This window comes from Falco cherrug, chromosome W (genome assembly GCF_023634085.1).
Source record: "Falco cherrug isolate bFalChe1 chromosome W, bFalChe1.pri, whole genome shotgun sequence".
NCBI lineage: Eukaryota > Metazoa > Chordata > Aves > Falconiformes > Falconidae > Falco > Falco cherrug.
Window position 1 is genome coordinate 6,783,399 of NC_073719.1, and position 18,019 is coordinate 6,801,417.

General features: G+C 42.7%; 1 protein-coding gene across 3 annotated transcripts in view; it reads left to right on the forward strand.

Annotated features, from left to right (window-relative positions):
* Positions 1-1,731: 1,731 nt before the first annotated feature.
* LOC129734463 (E3 ubiquitin-protein ligase UHRF2-like) overlaps positions 1,732-18,019 on the forward strand; it is a 169,920-nt gene continuing 153,632 nt past the window's right edge. For 2 of the 3 annotated variants that reach the window (XM_055698006.1, XM_055698007.1), the window contains exon 1: positions 1,753-2,275. In XM_055698006.1, the coding sequence (XP_055553981.1) occupies positions 2,123-2,275 (153 nt within the window). In that variant the 5' untranslated portion in view covers positions 1,753-2,122. Of the gene's footprint in view, positions 2,276-18,019 lie in introns of all 3 variants that reach the window. The other variant, XM_055698005.1, reaches the window with a different exon arrangement.

The window sequence follows — 18,019 nt, forward strand, 5'->3', positions numbered from 1 at the left end:
TTGATCCCCTTTCAGTCTCTGTCTCTCTAGCAAAAGGTGTTTCCTATTTCAGGAAGCTGATTCTGTGCTTTCAACATAGGCTCCCACAAAATATAAATTCTATTTCCTCAACCCATTAAAACTGACCCCATTTCAGAGCCCCTCTAGAACTTTTTTCTCCCTACTCCAGAAAAGAGGCACATTCTGTTGTTAGCAGTAGCTTCAAGAGAAACATTGTGATCTGCAAAACAGAAGACACTGCAAAGGGGTTATATTTGGACTCTGTTCCCTTTACTATGATGGTAGAGTGGAACTAGGGCAAAGCTGAAGACAGCTTGATTTATCTATTTTTAGTTATGACTATTAATCCACATTCCTACTGTATTCCTCTGCATTAATTATCTTTGAGTGTTTCAGGGAAGCCAAGAAGGCTGGCACACAAAGATTTGACTAGGTTATGTGCACTACGTTACTTGAATTGGAGCTTGTAACACCACCACCAAGCTATAAACCAAACTCTGAACTTGTGTCTCTTTGACATTCTGGTGTCGTGCTGTAGTAGGTATAGTTACAGGAAGGTGAGTGCTATCTCAGCAACAGAGATGAAGCAATGGAGATAAAAAGGCAGGGAACAGATTTCAGGAGCATTAAGCAACTCTCATTTATTTCAGCTGCCTTTGCAAGTGCTGGAATGCCCATAAATCAGGCCTTAAAAGTAACTCAACCAAGGCCACAATGGGAATTAGGTCAGACCTGAAAATAATATATAGGGATCACTGATATCATCCTGATACAAAAAAGTCACAAAACCACATCTCTCTCATCTAGAACCTGTCAGTTTGTTATCTCAGTCTCTAAAGTTTTACTACTCAGGCAACAAAGCTGCTGCGAACTCTGCCCAAAAATGTAGGCTTCAATGCTCCCAGGGTATAATCACATCACAGAGACCTATATCCATAAGCTGAATCTCACCGGGTACTGCATCAGATATGTTTTTATAGTACCATTTTACCAGTATACATGAAAACTCCAGACTTTTTCAGTGTTACTCGGAGTCTTGAGCAAAAATGTAGCAAATAAAACCCACACATCTGATCTGTGTTAAAAATGGAAGCTTGATGTTTTTGTCCTGGCCCACATCTGCACTTTTCTAATATGATAAGAGCAGACAGAACTATTCTGGATTTATTAGGCAGAGCTAAATCTGGCTGAATTGAGGTTTTGATGGCACTTTTGTACTGGGAAACATTGGGGCCTAAATTTCATCAGTGGATGCAAAGCATTTTTACTTGCCTTTTATTTATGCCATCTCAGGTCCATGCTTTTGTGTCACTGTGACACCTGACATGCCGAGTCCTGACTCTGTGTGTGTCTGAAAGGTAAAGGTGGAAGAAAAAAGTCACTTCCTATGTCATTAGTATAATTTGCAGGCCTGAGACTAGAGACACTGTGCCCTGTGAGGGAACGAGAAGACGCTCCCGCTTGCCTCCCATAGGAACGATAATGGCCGCTTCTTTACGTGTGCGCTAAACTGCACCCCAGCCCACCCTGGCCTTGATACAACTACTGAGCAAGAAGGAAAAAAAAGATGACAGCCAGAGAACGCTCGAAGAGTGGGGCTGAGCTGGGCGTGACTTTGTGTAAAGCCGAATGCGGAAGGAGAGGTGACGATGCTATCTATCCGCCCCCGCCTTCTCAATGTTGTCTCTTTACGGCTGAGGGCTCTCGCGAGATCACTATTGGCGCCGTGACCACTGTACGAGAGCAGTAGCGGCTAGTAAACGCTCTCTGAGGGTTGGTGATGGCTCTCGGTGGTGTTCGTTAGACCTGCCTGTGGCGATTCCCGCCAGTCTTTGCTTCGTGTTGTGCTGGCTTGGAGAGCTTATGGTTCTGTTTGTGTGATTACGGAGTACACTTGGGGAGTAGATGAGGATTGGGTCAGGTCTCCTTTACCTCTCTGCGCATTTCTGAGCGAGGCCTGCGGGCGGGGAGGCTTGTGCCTGTTCGGCGGGATTCAAAAAACCTGCTTCCATTGAGCTGAACAAAGAAGTGAGGGAATCTGTCCTGTCTTCCGTTATCACACGCTTGGAGAGCAAGACTTCTCCTTCACCGTGGGTGGCTGAGCTCGTGAAAGACGCACACCATGTGGATCCAAGTTCGTACCATAGACGGCACTGAGACCCATACTATTGATGATCTGAGCCGTCTCACCAAGATTGAATGTTTGCGGGAGAAGATCCAGAAGACCTTCTGTGTGAGCCCTGACCGCCAGCGCCTCTTCTACAGGGGCAAGCAGGTGAGGTGGAGACCTAGTGGGTAGGGATGGAGGGGAGCTTCTCTTTTATGTCATCTTCCCCTTCTGATGTTCTGTTCTCTGTGACTGCATGCAAAGCTCCTTATCCCCTCCCATACTGGGATCTCTTGTTTTGGTTTTCTCTCCCCTCGCTGAGCCTAGGAGGTGTTGAGGGGCAAGGAGGGAAGACAAGCTGCCTGGCGTGACAAAAGGCTCTGGACCCAACTCTGGTTTCTTTCTATACTTTTCCTCCCCACTCCCCACAGTAGTGAGCAGGTACTAATGAGGTCCCTTTGTGTTTTTCTCCCCCCCCCCCCCCCCCCCCCCAACCGAGGGAGGCTCCTTCAGTTTATCGCACCTATAGTGACAGAGCAGACAATGGGGTATGAAGGGGAGGAAATCCCTTGCTTTACTTTTTTGACCAGGCAAGAGAATGCAGGTGTTTTCCTTGGGTTCCTGCCCTCTCGATGCCCCATCTGGGTATAAGGAAAACATTTTCTGTGTGTGCGTTGCAAGTGGTTTCCAAGGCCTAGGTGCCACATCACAGACTAAGGGTTTTCAGGGACTGTGGACTCTGAACTCTTTCCATCCACCAGAAGAGGACAGACAGAGGTCTCATTAGAATCCTTCCTGGAGGTGGGCTTTGGACTATGCCCAGGCACAGCGGCAGCCTGCATCTCCTTGCACTCCCGAGTGCCCTTGTATTGAAGTTGTGCATGAGTTTAGCGTTCTAGTCCTTTTAGGTGCTGCAAACAGCTTTTTACAGAGAAGGATGTCAGTTGTAGGTGATATCTCAAGAAGTGCTTAATCTACACCTGGTTCCAATGATAGTGGAGATCACTGGTTAAAAGTTTTTTTCTGTGATATTTTCTCACCTTATCAGTGTGGGGCACATCTCTATCCAAAGAGATTGTCTTGGGCTGTATTTTTGCTGATGAAAGGTGTAATGTCTTTTAAGCTGCTTTAAATAAATATGTACAGTGTTTGAGTATTAGAGTGAGGCGTAAGTATTATGTTAGGGGGGAAAAAGGAGTATCTGATGTGTTGTATTTTTAGGGAGCTTGACTCTTAAGATGAGACTTTTTACTATAAATGAGCATAGCAATGCTAGCTTAAGCTGAGCAATGTAAGATGGGGCAAGATTTCTGTCCTGTAACAAATGAAGCACATACCTGTATGAACAAGAATAACTGTGAGAAATAACAGTTTGCTATCACTAAGAGGTGATCATTCATGACCAGAGTGTGAACTTGCACTCTGAAATGTACTTAAAACCAGAAGGAAACAAATAGGTTTTGTGTCATGTTGGTTATGTTTTGCACAATCTTGTTACTGCCCAACAAGGCACATAAGGGCCAGGTTTTGTGAGGGTATGTCAAAGCAGATGGCTGCAGACAAACCCATGCTGCTCAGATGAAGTCGGATACAAACAGCATCGGTCTTGAAGTGTGAGTCAGCATATGTATGTGTTCTTGTATATTGTTAAGGATCTCATCACAGATCACTAATGGGAGTGTTTAGAAGCTTGATAATTCAGTTTAAAACAAAATTTGACTAGGCTGATGTACATTAACCACATTTTGTGGTAATGTCTAACTTTTTACTTATTACTACATATTTAAAGCAGGCAGTTCTTAACAAACATATTGTGCGTGTAAGTCAGTTGTGAGTATGCAGTACCATGAAGTTGATAGCATGTAATCCTCAGTGGTCTTAGTCATGAGGTGATCAGGCTCCAGAGCTCTGACAAGAGAAGCTGGAACAGAAGTAGGTGACTTGACTGTTGTCTGTCATCCCTCCCCTCCCCATTTCTGATCTTGTAGTTCTGTAAGATGTTTGGGTTTCTAGACAGACAGTTCTTAGCCTTTGGCTTCTGTCCCTGGTCTATGTACTGCCCAGTGCTGGGGGTGTGTGGGGCAGCAGAGGCAGGGACTAATTTCCCAGTAGTAGACACCTAATGCCAAGCTCTGGTTCACTCAGCTAGTTCTCATACCAAGTTGATAACAAGCCTCTGTGTGATCTTGCAGTTCACATAAAGCATGTGGTCTGTTACTACCAATGCAATACTGTTCTTCCTGGGTACAATAATACTTACATGTTTACTAATTATGCTATATAATTGTGTTTGAGTTTAAAACAGGCTGATATTAATTAAATCCTGCTTAGCGTGCTTCTACTTTTGTGAGTGCACAAGGTCTCTTCTCTGGCTATTTGTGGAAAACAGTTTACTTGAGAAGTAGAGAAAATGAGCCTGACTTCTGATTCTCGAAGTAGACTGTCAGAGGTCAAACAAATTAGTTATCTGTATTTCAGCCATTACGTTAGTATGGCATGTTTTAATTTCAAAAGTGGAATAACAAGATCTTATAGCTGAACTAGTCTGCATGGATGGGTGATAGTTTAGGGCACAGTTGGGATCATCAGTAAAGCTAGCTAGAGTTGTAGAGTCTTCATTAAGTTTGACTTTTTTTTTTTTTTTTTTTTTTTTTTAATCTTCATAATGAGTTCTAAAACTTCCTTGATTTAGGTTTGGTTGATCTGGTAGCTGTTCTCATGGTACTTGCAACTAGAAGGGGGAAACTGAGGATTGCTCCCATACATTTAAAACTGGATGTAGAGGAAATACTAGCAGAGCGATATGTAAACCACTGCTGTAAGAGTCTCAGGGATGTGATGGAGATGTACAGGTGTAATGAAAACAGAAAGCAATGCTTTGTGCTAAAGGAATAAACTGTGAGGGGTTAGTCCTGAGATGGACTTAACCCCCCCTGTACATGATCTGGCTGGGATGGAGTTAACTTTCTTCATAGCAGGCTTGTATGGTATTGTACTTTGGTTTTGTGACCAAAGCAGTGTTGATAACACACAGGTGTTTTGGCTATTGCTGAGTGTTAATTGCACAGCATCAAGATCTTCTGTTTCCCGCTCTGTACCTGCAGCAAGTAGGCTGGGTGTGTGCAAGCAGTTTGGAGGAGACACTGCTGGGACAGCTGAGCCAAACTGACCAAAGGGATATTCCATGCCACATGACATTGTGCTGGGCAATAAAAGCTCAGGGGAAGAGGAGGAAGGGGTGGGGGATGTTTGTGGTTATGACATTTGTCTTCCCAAGCAACCTTTATTTGTACTGCAGCCCTGCTTTCCAAGAAGTGGTTGGATATCTGCCTGCTGATGGGAGTTAGTGAATGAATTCTTCTTTTTGCTTGGCTTGTGTGCACAGCTTTTGCTTCACCTTTTAAACTGTATCTCGATGCACAAGTTTTCTCACCGTGGGAAAATCACTTGGAGGGTGGAAACTATAGAAAACTGGGACCTAATAGAAGTTGTAGTATTATAACAACCTTTTTAGGGAAAAATACAGTTGCCACTTTCTCAGATGGTTGGCATGCATGGAATCTACTCCACCATGGTTCCCTAGGCAACACAACCTGCTATCCTAGAGGAGCAATGGAGGGTGGAGTGGAGACACCTCTCCAGGCTCTGCTGTACTCCCTGCAGGACTGGGAACTTGATGATACCATACAGCCAATAAGCTGCATAGCATCTGTCAAATGGAAAATATATGAGATGATGTCTGTTGCTGGGCCAACAACTGTGGTGAAACTATTCTCCTCTAGATGAACCTTGCTCATTATAATCTCGTTATAATACTAACACACACCTCCATCCCAAAGTTACCCATCTGTAAGGCACGACCACCCCTCACCGAGCATGCACTTTGTATTTCTTATAAACTATGTCTTTAAATGAAAGCGAGAGAAGTTTACACCAATCAATAATGAAAGAATGTATAACTAGACTCACTTAAGCTCCACCTGAGAGTAAAGAAGAGTATAAAATTGAATGAATGAGGGGGGAAGTTAGGGAAGACTCCATCGTAACTTCTGGGATCAGTCAACAGATTGAACCTGTCTTCTCCCCCATAGGGATGCCTATTGGGTAACAAGTTTGTCTTATGCGTGCTAAATAACTAACTCACACTAGCTGTTATTAGTGATTATAATTTAGTTGTATGTAGTTTGGTTACATATAATTTCAAGTTTGTTCTTGCAGACAGTCCCTATCACCGGCAATCATGAATCTTAACTTGTCACGATTTTATAATAGTGTTATTCCATAAACTGTTAGTGTGAGTCCTTTGTGGGTGCTAGTGGTTGCCAGCAGTGGGTAACACATTTAAACAAAGTGGGAAGACCTGCTGAGGGGTCCCCCTGATGCTATTGGCATGTTTCCCTGAACAAGGCAGTAGAATTGCCCTCCGATCCAGTGGGACTGTTCAGTGAAAGGTCCCTGTAACGTGACGCTGACAGACTGGTTGGGCACAAGGGTCTTGGCTTTCCTGGGGCGCTAATAGACAGATCAAACACCTGGGGTTGAGAGGATTTCCCCCCACCCTTTCATGTGACACTCACCTTCTACTTTCTCCCTGTCCTGTAGGAGAGGGGAGTGAGTGAGCAGCTGTGTGGGTACTTGGCTGCTGGACAGGGTCAACCCATTATGTGACAATACAGGCTGAGGAGTGACTGGTTGGGTAGCAGCGCTGCAGAAAAGGATGTGGGGGTCCTGCTAGACAGCAAGCTGAACACGAGCCAGCAGTGTGCCCTGGCAGCAAAGGCGGCCAACAGCATTCTGGGCTGTGTCAACAGGAGCATAGGCAATAGTTTGAGGGAAGTGACTATTTCCCTTTACTCAGTGCTTGTTAGATCATATCTAAAATATTATGTCTGGTTTAGGTCCCTTAATGCAAGGAAGATGCTGACAAGCTGGCATTAGCCCAGTGGAGGGCTGTCAAGATGTGCTCTGTGAGGAGAGGCTGGGGAAGGCTTGTTCAGTCAGGTGAAGGAAAAGCTTGATGGGGGACGGTGGTGGTGGCAGCTAATAGCAGCCTTTCAATACCTACAAGGAGGTTCGTAGGACCTCTTAGCATGATCTCCACCCCCCCCACCCCCCCACCCCCAAAGAAAAGCACAGTCATGCTCCAGTATAAATAAAGCTGATTAAGGTTCTCAACTACAGAGGTGTGAGATATATTATGTTGGAGAGCATTCAACTTGCTCTTGAACTGATCATTGTCAATACTGATGGGAAAACAGGGAGAAAAATGGAGATCTAGAGCTGTTTCTTTCTAAGTGGAGACCTGTGGGATCTTTGGGGTTTGAAGACAGCTAGGAGAAATAGACCTGTACTAGGATGCTTGGTCTGGAGAATTAGATCTATGGCAGTGGAGGGCTTCATGTTGAGATCAAGGGTGAATTATTAAAACCAACAAAACTTGAAATCAATACTTCAAGTTTTCAAATTTTTCTTATCCTCAACCAGAATAATACTGAATATGCTTCTGTGTAAAGTAAATGTATGTTCCTTTACCTTTAATCTCACATGCCAAAGTGCAATATTTTTGTTGATCTCTGTAATAAAAAATTCTCATTGATGCCATTAGTTTAGAGGCTTAGTTAGCTGCTTCAGCAAATGAAGGCATCATTTAAAAAATAGGATCTGATTTATGTGAATACATCAGTGCAAAAGCTGGTGATGAGAAATCCCTGCAAATCCCACTGAGTTTACTGTACAAAGCCTCTACTCTAGCACATCTGTCATAGGTTCTGAAATTTGCTTGTACCACAGATTTAAAAAATAAAAAATGCCTTTGTACCCTCACTCCAGCTCAAAACTAGTTTTATGTTCCCAGTCACCAGATTCTCTACAAGAAACCTCTATGTGAAACACAGACCTGTCATCTCATGCATAAATATTACTTTTAAAACAAAATTTAAACAATTCAAGCACCAGAATTTGCTCCCATGAAACACTTGTTTAGACTTCAATGGAAGGAAGTGAATATGAGTAGAGTAGTTTTTAAAGAAAATATTAACTTATATTTTACATAGCAAAACAAGTACAGAAAAATCCAATGCATAGTTTCCTTTCCTTGGAGATAGGGATTCCGAGTTTCATAAAGTCAAGATAAAGTTAATACTTCACAGGAATTTGTGAATAAAAGAAAAAAAACAACCACCCTCAGGATATTCATTATATCTGACTGAAAGACGTTATGGCTTTTAAATATTTATTTCCTTGGTTGCAATATTGAACTTGCTCTCTTTGATTCCAAGTTTCTTCAACAAAATTATTTGTTTATACACACCAAATCATAACATATGATGTCCTCAAAATAATATCAGAAGCACTTACTCATCATACTTGATATGATAAATAGCTTCTTCATCGGTGTCCATGCAGTCTGAGTAAGATGTGGATGGTGTACTGTCCAAATAATTTGCATTCTCTCTAGAATGATCTTGACTTAAGTTTCCATTAGTCCTTTTGTAAGAATTGCCACTCTTTACTTGAGCTTTACCGTTCTTTTGTCCTTTTGTTGCTCGAGTAACATTTTCTATATGAGCTTCAAACCAGGCTCCAATGCTGACATCACGGGCATCCACCAATTCATTTATCTAAAAGGAAAATTTGATAATGAATATTTATTTCCTATGATCCTGGTTAAGAACAGAAAGGAAAACTGGCTAAACTATTTAACTGTCAGTGAAAAACTTCTACACTGTTAATTTCAACTGGTTTGGGCTTGGGTAAGTTAGAGCAATGTTCGGTCATTAAAGTGTTGTGCTTCAAGCATTTTATTCTTCTAATCTTAATAAGATCTGTTATGAACACAATTTGTAAAATAAAATAGAATTTAAAGTTGAGTCTGATTTTTTTTTTTTTTTTTTTTTTTTTTTTTACCTGCAAATTAGCTTAATCTGTCTTTCCACTGAACTTTTTCTTCAGGTAATTTTTCCTTATGACTAAAATAAGCATGTATACTTAAAATATTAGCCCACAACCAGATTTTAAGATTTCCCTGGACTTCCAAATTAGAATTATTACTTAACCCTGATTCTTTTTGACCTGCACTGCTGATGGATCCTTTGATATTTGAGAAAGGAGGGGGGAGGGAAATGGGCTCTCCAAGTCTAACAAGGCTGCTATCATAACCAATCGAGTCTGGTGCTTCCATCATTTTTTTGACTGTAAGAAATGGGAGTATCTCGTGACTCTTCTCCTTTCTGTGCTCACAATAGTGCTGGTAGTAAGTTATGAAACTACTCTGTTGTAGAGCATGTTTCATTCATTCATTATCCTCACAGATTTTCTCAAGCCTTCAACTAATTACATGCATATTACTCCAACAGTACAGGGGTTTTCCTGTGATTAGAGTTAAACCACTGAGGTATACATTGCTTCAGTTACGCAGTCATTCTTTTAACTACTGTAGTGTATAAACAGTTATTTTCTTTGAAATATTAACTGGAATAAAAAAAGTAGTAACCCCCCCCCACCCCACTTAAGGAACACATTTGTTCGTTGCACATCAAGTATAAGAAAACATTATTGCAATAGAACTGTTATGGAGTCATACCAAGTGAAGAAGGCATATGGAAGAGAACTCTAAGATGAAAAATTTAAAGTAAATTCTAAAAATGCTCTGAATAAGTTCAATTACTGTAAAATCAAATTGGGGGAACTACTTTTCATGCTCATTTTGGAAATAATATTTTAACAGGAATATTTCACAGATGTATTTTTAGTTTTACTTTATTTGCAAAGCATCCTTTTATTCTAATTTTTTTTACATAAAGAAGAGAATTTACCTTATAAAGACCATCTAAATGTCCCTTAAACAAACAAAAAACCCCCAAAAAACCACACACCAAAAAAAACCCCAGAAAAACTGAGCCCAAAAGATAACACATTGACATAGTGGCCAACCTCAGGGCATGAATAAACTTGTTTTACCACACTGTGATGCATACAAGAGAATTGTGCATTTCCAAAATGTTTAATAAGCAGCCTCTGTACTGATACATAGATAGAACAATTATAAAACTCATTTTTCTGGGATAAATTTATAAGGCTGAATTGCTTCAGGGGCTGTATTATGTGTTTACAGTTTTTTAAAATGAGGACAGCTTAATTTGCTACAGATGCGTATGGTTTAATTTATAGCCTTAATCAAGCAGCAAGACAGTGACAGAGATGGATATTTATTCCTACTACACTCAAACACCAGCATCTATAAACAAAACAACATGAATTAATTTAATTATCAGTATCTTAACTGAATCAATCATTAGGTAATTTGAAGTATAAACAAAAGCAATTCCTAAACTAACAAATTTACTGAGAGATAGAGGGTGAAAGGTAAGAATATAATGAATAAAGTACATATCATAGTGAGCTTATTTTTTCTTACTTTTCACATGCTTCCTTGAAAGAAAAAAAAAACATATAAAAAAAATCAACCTCCCCCCCCCATGTAAAAACCTGGCATCCAAGTTAAATCTTTATTCTCAACTCCCACAGTATTAAAAGTATACCTTTTAAAAAAGTAAAATTATAATAAACAAATGAAAGCTCTACCTTGTTTTAAGTCACTCTGTTGACTAATTTTGAACATAAGGAGCAGGTATTTCTAGAAGGAAACCTCAGGAAAACGTCCCTATGTAACCTTAGGCATTTCAGTTAGTTCTAGCTTTAAAGTGAATTGCAACTTCCTCCTCCTGAAAATGCAGTTGAGACACAGATGTTATTGAGGTTTCCCCATCTGCAGCTACTTCTTGAGACTAGCTACTAAGATAACAAAGAAGCCATGTTATTCAAGCCGAAAAAACATTAGAGCCAGAAAGAAGTCTCCTGTGATCGTTCCTCCCAAATGCATCTTTCTGTACTGTGATGCTCACACTTGGACAATAGACTTCCCAGCCTTGTAGAGAATAAAGGCAAATAATTATGAGTATAAACCCTTGAGGACTATATCACAGTTATTTTATATACCATCCTATTTATACCTGATGAACTAAAGATGTAGACAATAGCAGAGGGGTTCAAAGAAAAACTAAGGCATTCAGTAGAAGAATGTTAATCAAAGCCTTTCTAATCTGTAACTCTGTTATGAAAATAATTTTAATTGGTAAATCAATATGGACACTTTAAGCTTAAAGGCAGCCAATGATACAGAGCGCTTTAAACTAGACTTAGCAGGGGAAGGGGATGGATGCGGTTTTGAGGAACAGAGAAGAGCCACGGGCTTTTGATGTATTAGGAACAAACAGGGAAACGCCTCAAAGGAATTAGGGCTTGTCCCGCTAAAAAGGTGACAAGGTAGGTAGCCCAGCTGAAGTGCCTCAATACCAATGCACGCAGCATGGCTAACAAGCAGGAGGAGCTGGAAGCCTCTGTGCGGCTAGAAAGCTATGATCTGATTGTTACCACTGAAATGTGGTGGGACGAATTGCACGACTGGAGCGCTGGAATCCATGGCTATAAACTGTTCAGAAGGGAAAGGCAGGGAATGAGGGGTGGGGGGTTTGCCCTCTATGTAAAGGAATGGAATGACGGCACAGAGCTGTCTTTGAAAAACAGCAACAAACAGGTTGAGAGCTTACGGGTAAAAATTAGGGCCCAAGCCAACAAAGGAAACCTTGTGGCTGGTGTTTACTACAGGCCGCCTGATCAAGGGGAGCCTGTTGACAAAGCGTTCTTACTTCAACTATGGGAAGCATCACGCTCGCAGGCTCTGATCCTGCTGGGGGACTTCAATCACCCTGACGTATGCTGGAAGAGCAGCACAGCAAGCTGTAAGCGGTCCAGGAGACTCTTGGAGTGTGTTGAGGACAATTTCTTAATCAAGGTCTCTCCAAGGGATGTGAAGAATAACAAGAAGGGCTTCTACAGGTACGTTGGCCAGAAAAGGAAGACAAAAGAAATTGTACACACCCCGATCCCCACTCCCCAATAAATAGGACAGGATATCTCGTGACAACTGACATGGAGAAGGCAGAGGTACTCAACAATTTTTTTGCCTCAGTTTTCCCCGACTCTTCCCACATCTTTCGGGTCCCTGAATCTCAAGGCAGGCACTGGGGGAATGAAGTCCCACCCATCATGGGGGAAGATCAGGTTCAAGGCCACCTGAGGAACCTGAACATACACAAGTCCATGGGACGTGACGAGATACATCCCGGGGTCCTGAGGGAATTGGCTGATGTAGTTGCCAAGCCATTCCCCACGATATTTGAAAAGTCATGTCAGGTGAAGTCCCCAGTGACTGGAGAAAAGGGAAACATCACACCCATTTTAAAAATGTAGGCCCTGGGAACTACCGACCAGTCAGCCGCACCTCTGTGCCTGGTCAAAATGATGTAACAGATCCTCCTGGAAGTTATGATGAAGCATATGGAAAACAGAGATGTGATTAGGGACAGCCAACATTGCTTCCCCAAGGGCAAATCATGTCAGACTAGTCTGGTGGCCTTCTACGATGGAGTGACTGCATCGGTGGACAAGGGAAGAGCTACTGATGTCATCTACCTGGAGTTCTGTAAGGCCTTTGACGTATTCCCCCACAACATCTTTGTCACTAAATCGGAGAGAGGTGGGTTTGATGGATGGACTCTTAGATGGATAAGGAACTGGCTGGATGGCCGCATCCAAAGAGTTATATTCAATGGCTCAGTGTCCAAGTGGAAACCAGTAACGAGTGATGTCCCTCAAGGGTCCGTACTTTTATGATTGCTTCTCCATTTTGTTCTAACAGACAACACAGCAAGTTTGCAAAGAAATAAATAGGGTAAAACTAGAAAACCTCCCTGTGGCTTCAAATTCCCAATTGGCTTTATCTTTCTACAGGAAACCATTTCCGGCTCAGGGGTAAACTTATTTGAGAATACACAAAATGTTGCCAGCATTGCATCTGAGTATATGAACCCTCCTGAAATCTGCAACACTGGGTATCCCAGTGCAGAGACACTTTCAGTGATTCTATAGGAGTCAGCTTGGACAGAGCCCAGTTAAGAAGTTCTGCTTTGACACTGCCCCCAAGGTACTCCTACAAAATGAGATTATCCAATATGGGTAATTTCTCAAGCCTGTCAAGGTCCCTCTGGATGACATCCCTTCCCCCTAGTGAATCAACTGCATCACTCAGCTTGGTGTCATCTGCAAACATGCTGAGGGTGCACTCAGTCTCACTATGTCATGGATGAAGATATTAAATAGTATTGGTCCCAGTACAGACCCCTGAGGAACACCACTCGTTACTGTTTTCCTTTTGGACATTGAGCTGTTGACTATAACTCTTTGGATGCAGCCATCCTGCCAGTTCCTTATCCATCTAAGCCAAGATCTGAAAGTAATGAGCAAGAGAGATTACATTTGGTGGTGGGTTCACCTTGGCTGGCTGCCAGACTCTCTCACTCCCTCTCCTCAACAGGATGGGGGGAGAAAATAAGATAAAAAAGCTCATGGGTTGAGATAAGGACAGGGAGATCATTTACCAGTTACTGTTGTGGCCAAAACAGACTCGACTCTGGGAAAATTAATTTATTTTACTGCCAATTAAAATAGAGTAGGATGGTGAAAAACAAAGACAAAAACTAAAACACCTTCCCCCTGCTCCCCCTTCTTCCCAGGCTCACTCTTTTTGTTCCCAATTATTCTATCTCCTCCCACCCTGAGCAGCACAGGGGGGAGATGGGGAACATAGGGTTGCGGTCAGTCTCTGCTGCTCCTTCCTCCTCATGCTTTTCCCCTGCTCCAGCGTGGGTCCTCTCCATAGACTACAGTCCTTCAGGAAAAGACTGCTCCAGCATGGGCTCTCCACAGGTTTGTGGTTATGACATTTTTCTTCCCGAGCAACCATTACACATGCTGAGGCCCTGTTTTCCAGGAAGTGGCAGGACATCTGCCTGCCAATGGGAAGTAGTGAATAAATTCCCCTTTTTGCTTTGCTTGTGCATGTGGCTTTTGCTTTCCCTATTTAACTGTTGTTATCTCTATCTAGAAATCTTCTCGCCTTCCTTTGTGTAGATGCTCACATGCCCAAGAACCGCATCACTGAGGAACATCAAAACAACAAGCAGGTAGACCAGGCTGCCAGAATTGGAGTGACTCAGGTGAACCTGGGCTGAGAAAGTAAGAGTGAGCTATTCATAGCTTGGAGGGCCTATGACACATCAGGATATCTAGGGAGGGGTGCAATGTACAGATGAGCTTGTGATTGAGGGGTGGACCTGACTGTTGAGGCCATCACACAGGTCACCCATGAATGCAAAACACGTACCGCAATGAAGCAAGCCACATGAGTAAAGCGTCCCTGGAATAGCGGGCGGTGGCTGGCATATCAATATGTCAATTGCCTATACTGCCACAAACTTGCCAAGGCAAGTGCTGCGTGGAAGCAACTACTGGGTGGCTAGAAACATACACTGTAAACCATGCCACTGCTCAAAACACCATCCTGGGCCTTGAAAGGCCAGTTCTGTGGCAACAGGACACCCCAGAAAGAATCGAGTCAGACAATGGGACTCATTTCCAAAACAACCTCATAGACTCCTGGGCCAAGAAACACAGCCTTGACTGGGTGTATCACATCCCCTATCACCCACAAACCTCTAGAAAGATTGAATGATATCATGGACTGTTAAAGACTGTGTTGAGAGCATTGGGCGCTGGGGCACAGAAGCACTGGGATGTAAAATTAGAAACTACTTTGGCTAGTTAACACCAGAGGATCTGATAACTGACCTAGTCCTGCCCAAATACAGCCCCTACATATGGTGGGAGGAGATAAGACCCCTGTAGTGCACATAGGGAAGTGGCTGGGAAAGGCAGTGTGGGTTGCTCCTCCCATGGGAAAAGGAAAACCCATTTGTGGGATTGTCTTTGCTCGAGGACCTGGGTGTACTTGGTGGGTAACGCAGAAGGATGGGGAAACCCATGCACCCACCACCATACACAAAATCATCCATTCCTTCACGTGGCACATCCACCTTTAAATAACAGTAACTCAATGTTTAGCAGATTCTTAGGCCAATTGTCACAGAGTTATCTTAAAATATCATTTTACAATGAATTAGTGTTCTATTCTCTGCCCAAGTAATATTTTTTTTTTTTAAATCAGTCTTCTTTACAGGAGTATTCTATAGCTATAGACTATTCTATGGCTAGTAATGCCACATTTAAATCTGCAAGTAGAACACCAGAGAGGAGACTGCTGCAAGCATGCTTCTCTAATGATTTAAAAGGTGTAAAGCACTGTGTGGTATTCACCAGTAATGATACTCAGGGCAAGAATATCTGTTTCTGGTATGAGCAAAAAACCAAGTTCCTAGAATATCAGCAAATGTGCAAACTCAGAGCAAGTCAATTAATCTGCAACAGTGCCCATCTTTGGGGACAAAAACCTGAAAATTATCAAAAAATAAATTACATGCTCAAGTTATTACGCTACCTGATTTAACAGTAACTTATTTGTATATCCCTACCCATCGTTATTGCTTCATTAAGATTTAAAAGAATAACATAAGTTGGAAGACAATCAGTACTTGAGGTGCTCTACTTTGTTATAGGAGGAGAGAAAAGCTACAAGAAGGTGTGGTTTCTTGAAGTACACACACTATACTCAAGTTAACATTACAAGGGGCTCGTAACGAGTAAGGTTACATTCTCATAGCCAGCTACTGCAAGGAAGCAGCTATACCCACAACATAGTACCACTTTCTCCAGCATACCCTTCCCTCTGCAATTAAGATAACACCTTCTGGTCTGCTCCAACTTTCCAAGTTGTACTAAAGGAATGTCAGATACAGAAAATTCAGGATATAGCCCCAGGTCTATATATGAACAAACAAGGACAATCTGTGCACATTCAAAGGAAATTAATAGAATAGATGCTTTAAATCCTTGCTGAACACAATATTACTTATGAAAAAATTCTTCTTCCCAGTAGTCATTTCCTACATCACCAGAATTCATGAAAGCATTACTGAAATGAGTCACAAATCATCCTTCAGACAAATTAAGTATTCAACCTAAAAACCTGGCAATTTTCATCAAAAGAAGTACTGCAATTTGCCTCTGAAACAGCTTTGGGGAATGGGTGAACAGCAAGTCCCCCAATCAGCTTGATAGGACATTCAATCCAACAACAATTTAGATAGCAGATTGAGAAAAACTTTGCTCAAAGACAGCTCCCCCAAAATGAGGGTGCCTAGGCAAAGTATTAAACTAAAAGATATACATTTGGTAAATAATCTTACATGATATTTTTAAGAACATTTGTCGCCAGTTCATTATTTACATTTATGAAGTTGACAGGCAAATAATTAGTCAAGCTGTATTTCATATAAGTCAATAATGACTCTCTAAAGGGGTATTAGAATATGTACTAAAGCAAGAGTAACTTGCTTTAGAGCAAGAATAACAGATTTTTTTATTTCACTAGCTCTTCTAACTCCAGTAATTTAGAAAACAGTCAAGTTACCTTAGTAAATGTCACTCCCATTTTTTCTTCCTGTTTAGCATGCTTCTAAAACTTAGGGCCTCATTAATATCTTTTGATTGATGCACCACCAATAAACAGCTACACCTGGTGCATCTGTCATCACTCTTTCAGTATACTGAGCATCTACAAGTACAAAAAAAAAAGATGACATCTTCCAAACACATAGAAATTCCTAGCCTCTACAAAGCATGCAATGATTTTGTTATTTAGTTGCTCCTTAGGGAGTGCAGCAGCCCAGAGCACTGCAAACAGAGGTGCAGCCACTCACTAGCAGGGGCAGTTTGTGGCGCAAAGCACCTGGGATGCTGCAGGGGCTGCTCTCAGTTTGCACGGCAGTTTGCACACAGAAAGGCTGACTCCTCATTAGGGAGGATCCGGCTCACAGAGAGCAGCAGATACTAACAACACGGCTGTGGTGCAGAGGGGACGCTGAGGACTGCATGGAGCTGCTTGGAGATTGTGCAGTGATGGTCTCAACATAAAGCAGGGCACGCTCCCTAGCACTGACTGGTGATAATGCCCTTGGCACACTGGAGGCCTTGATCCAAACAGAGTTGGGGTGGGGTGGGAGGATGCCACTTCCCAGATCTCGGGCTGCAGAGTGCGCCTGGGGCCTCTCTGTGGGACTAGGGGCAGTGGTGGCATCTCCTGTGAGAGAGGTGCTCTGGTTGAGGTGCTGAGCGAAGGAGGTGCAGGAAGAGGTGAGCAGGCTGCAAATCATCAGGGAGGACAATGAGGAGATTGACAGGGTCTTTGCAGAAACTCTGCAGAGACAACAGCCTGAGCCACACAGAGCAAGGAAGGAGGGACAGCTAGAGGCCATGGTCAAACAGGTAGCTGAGGGTGGCTGTCAAGGTGGAGAAGGCTGGAAGCTTGTGACTTTTGGCAAATGGAAGAAAGGTTCCTGCTCCACCTGCAGACTTGCAACTGCCCTGAGTATAGTGCCCTGGGCACTGGTGAGGACAAACAAGACCCTTCAGGGTATGCATCAGAGTCAGCTGAGCCCAAACCTTATGTCTGCACAAAGGGAAAAAGGAAAGGGACCCTCTCCTGTGGGGGACAGAGGCACCTACCTGCTGACCCAAACTGATGTCTTGGGAGGCTTTTTGCTTGCCAGGGGCCAGGATACGGGATGTTGCAAAGGGACTGCCAAGGCTTGTCTGGCCCTCAGACTATTACCATGTGGGCACCAATGTTACTGCCAGGGATAACCTGGAGTATTTCCACAAGTGACTACAGAACTCTGGGGGTGAGGGTGAAGGGCATGGGGACCCAGCTGGTATTCTCCTCCATACTGCCAGTAAGGAGGAAAGGCTCAGGTAGAAGTGGACTCATCCAGTGGGTCAAGACCTGGCTGTGTGGCTGGTGTCACAGGCAGGGCTTTGGCTCCTATGGCCATGGGACCC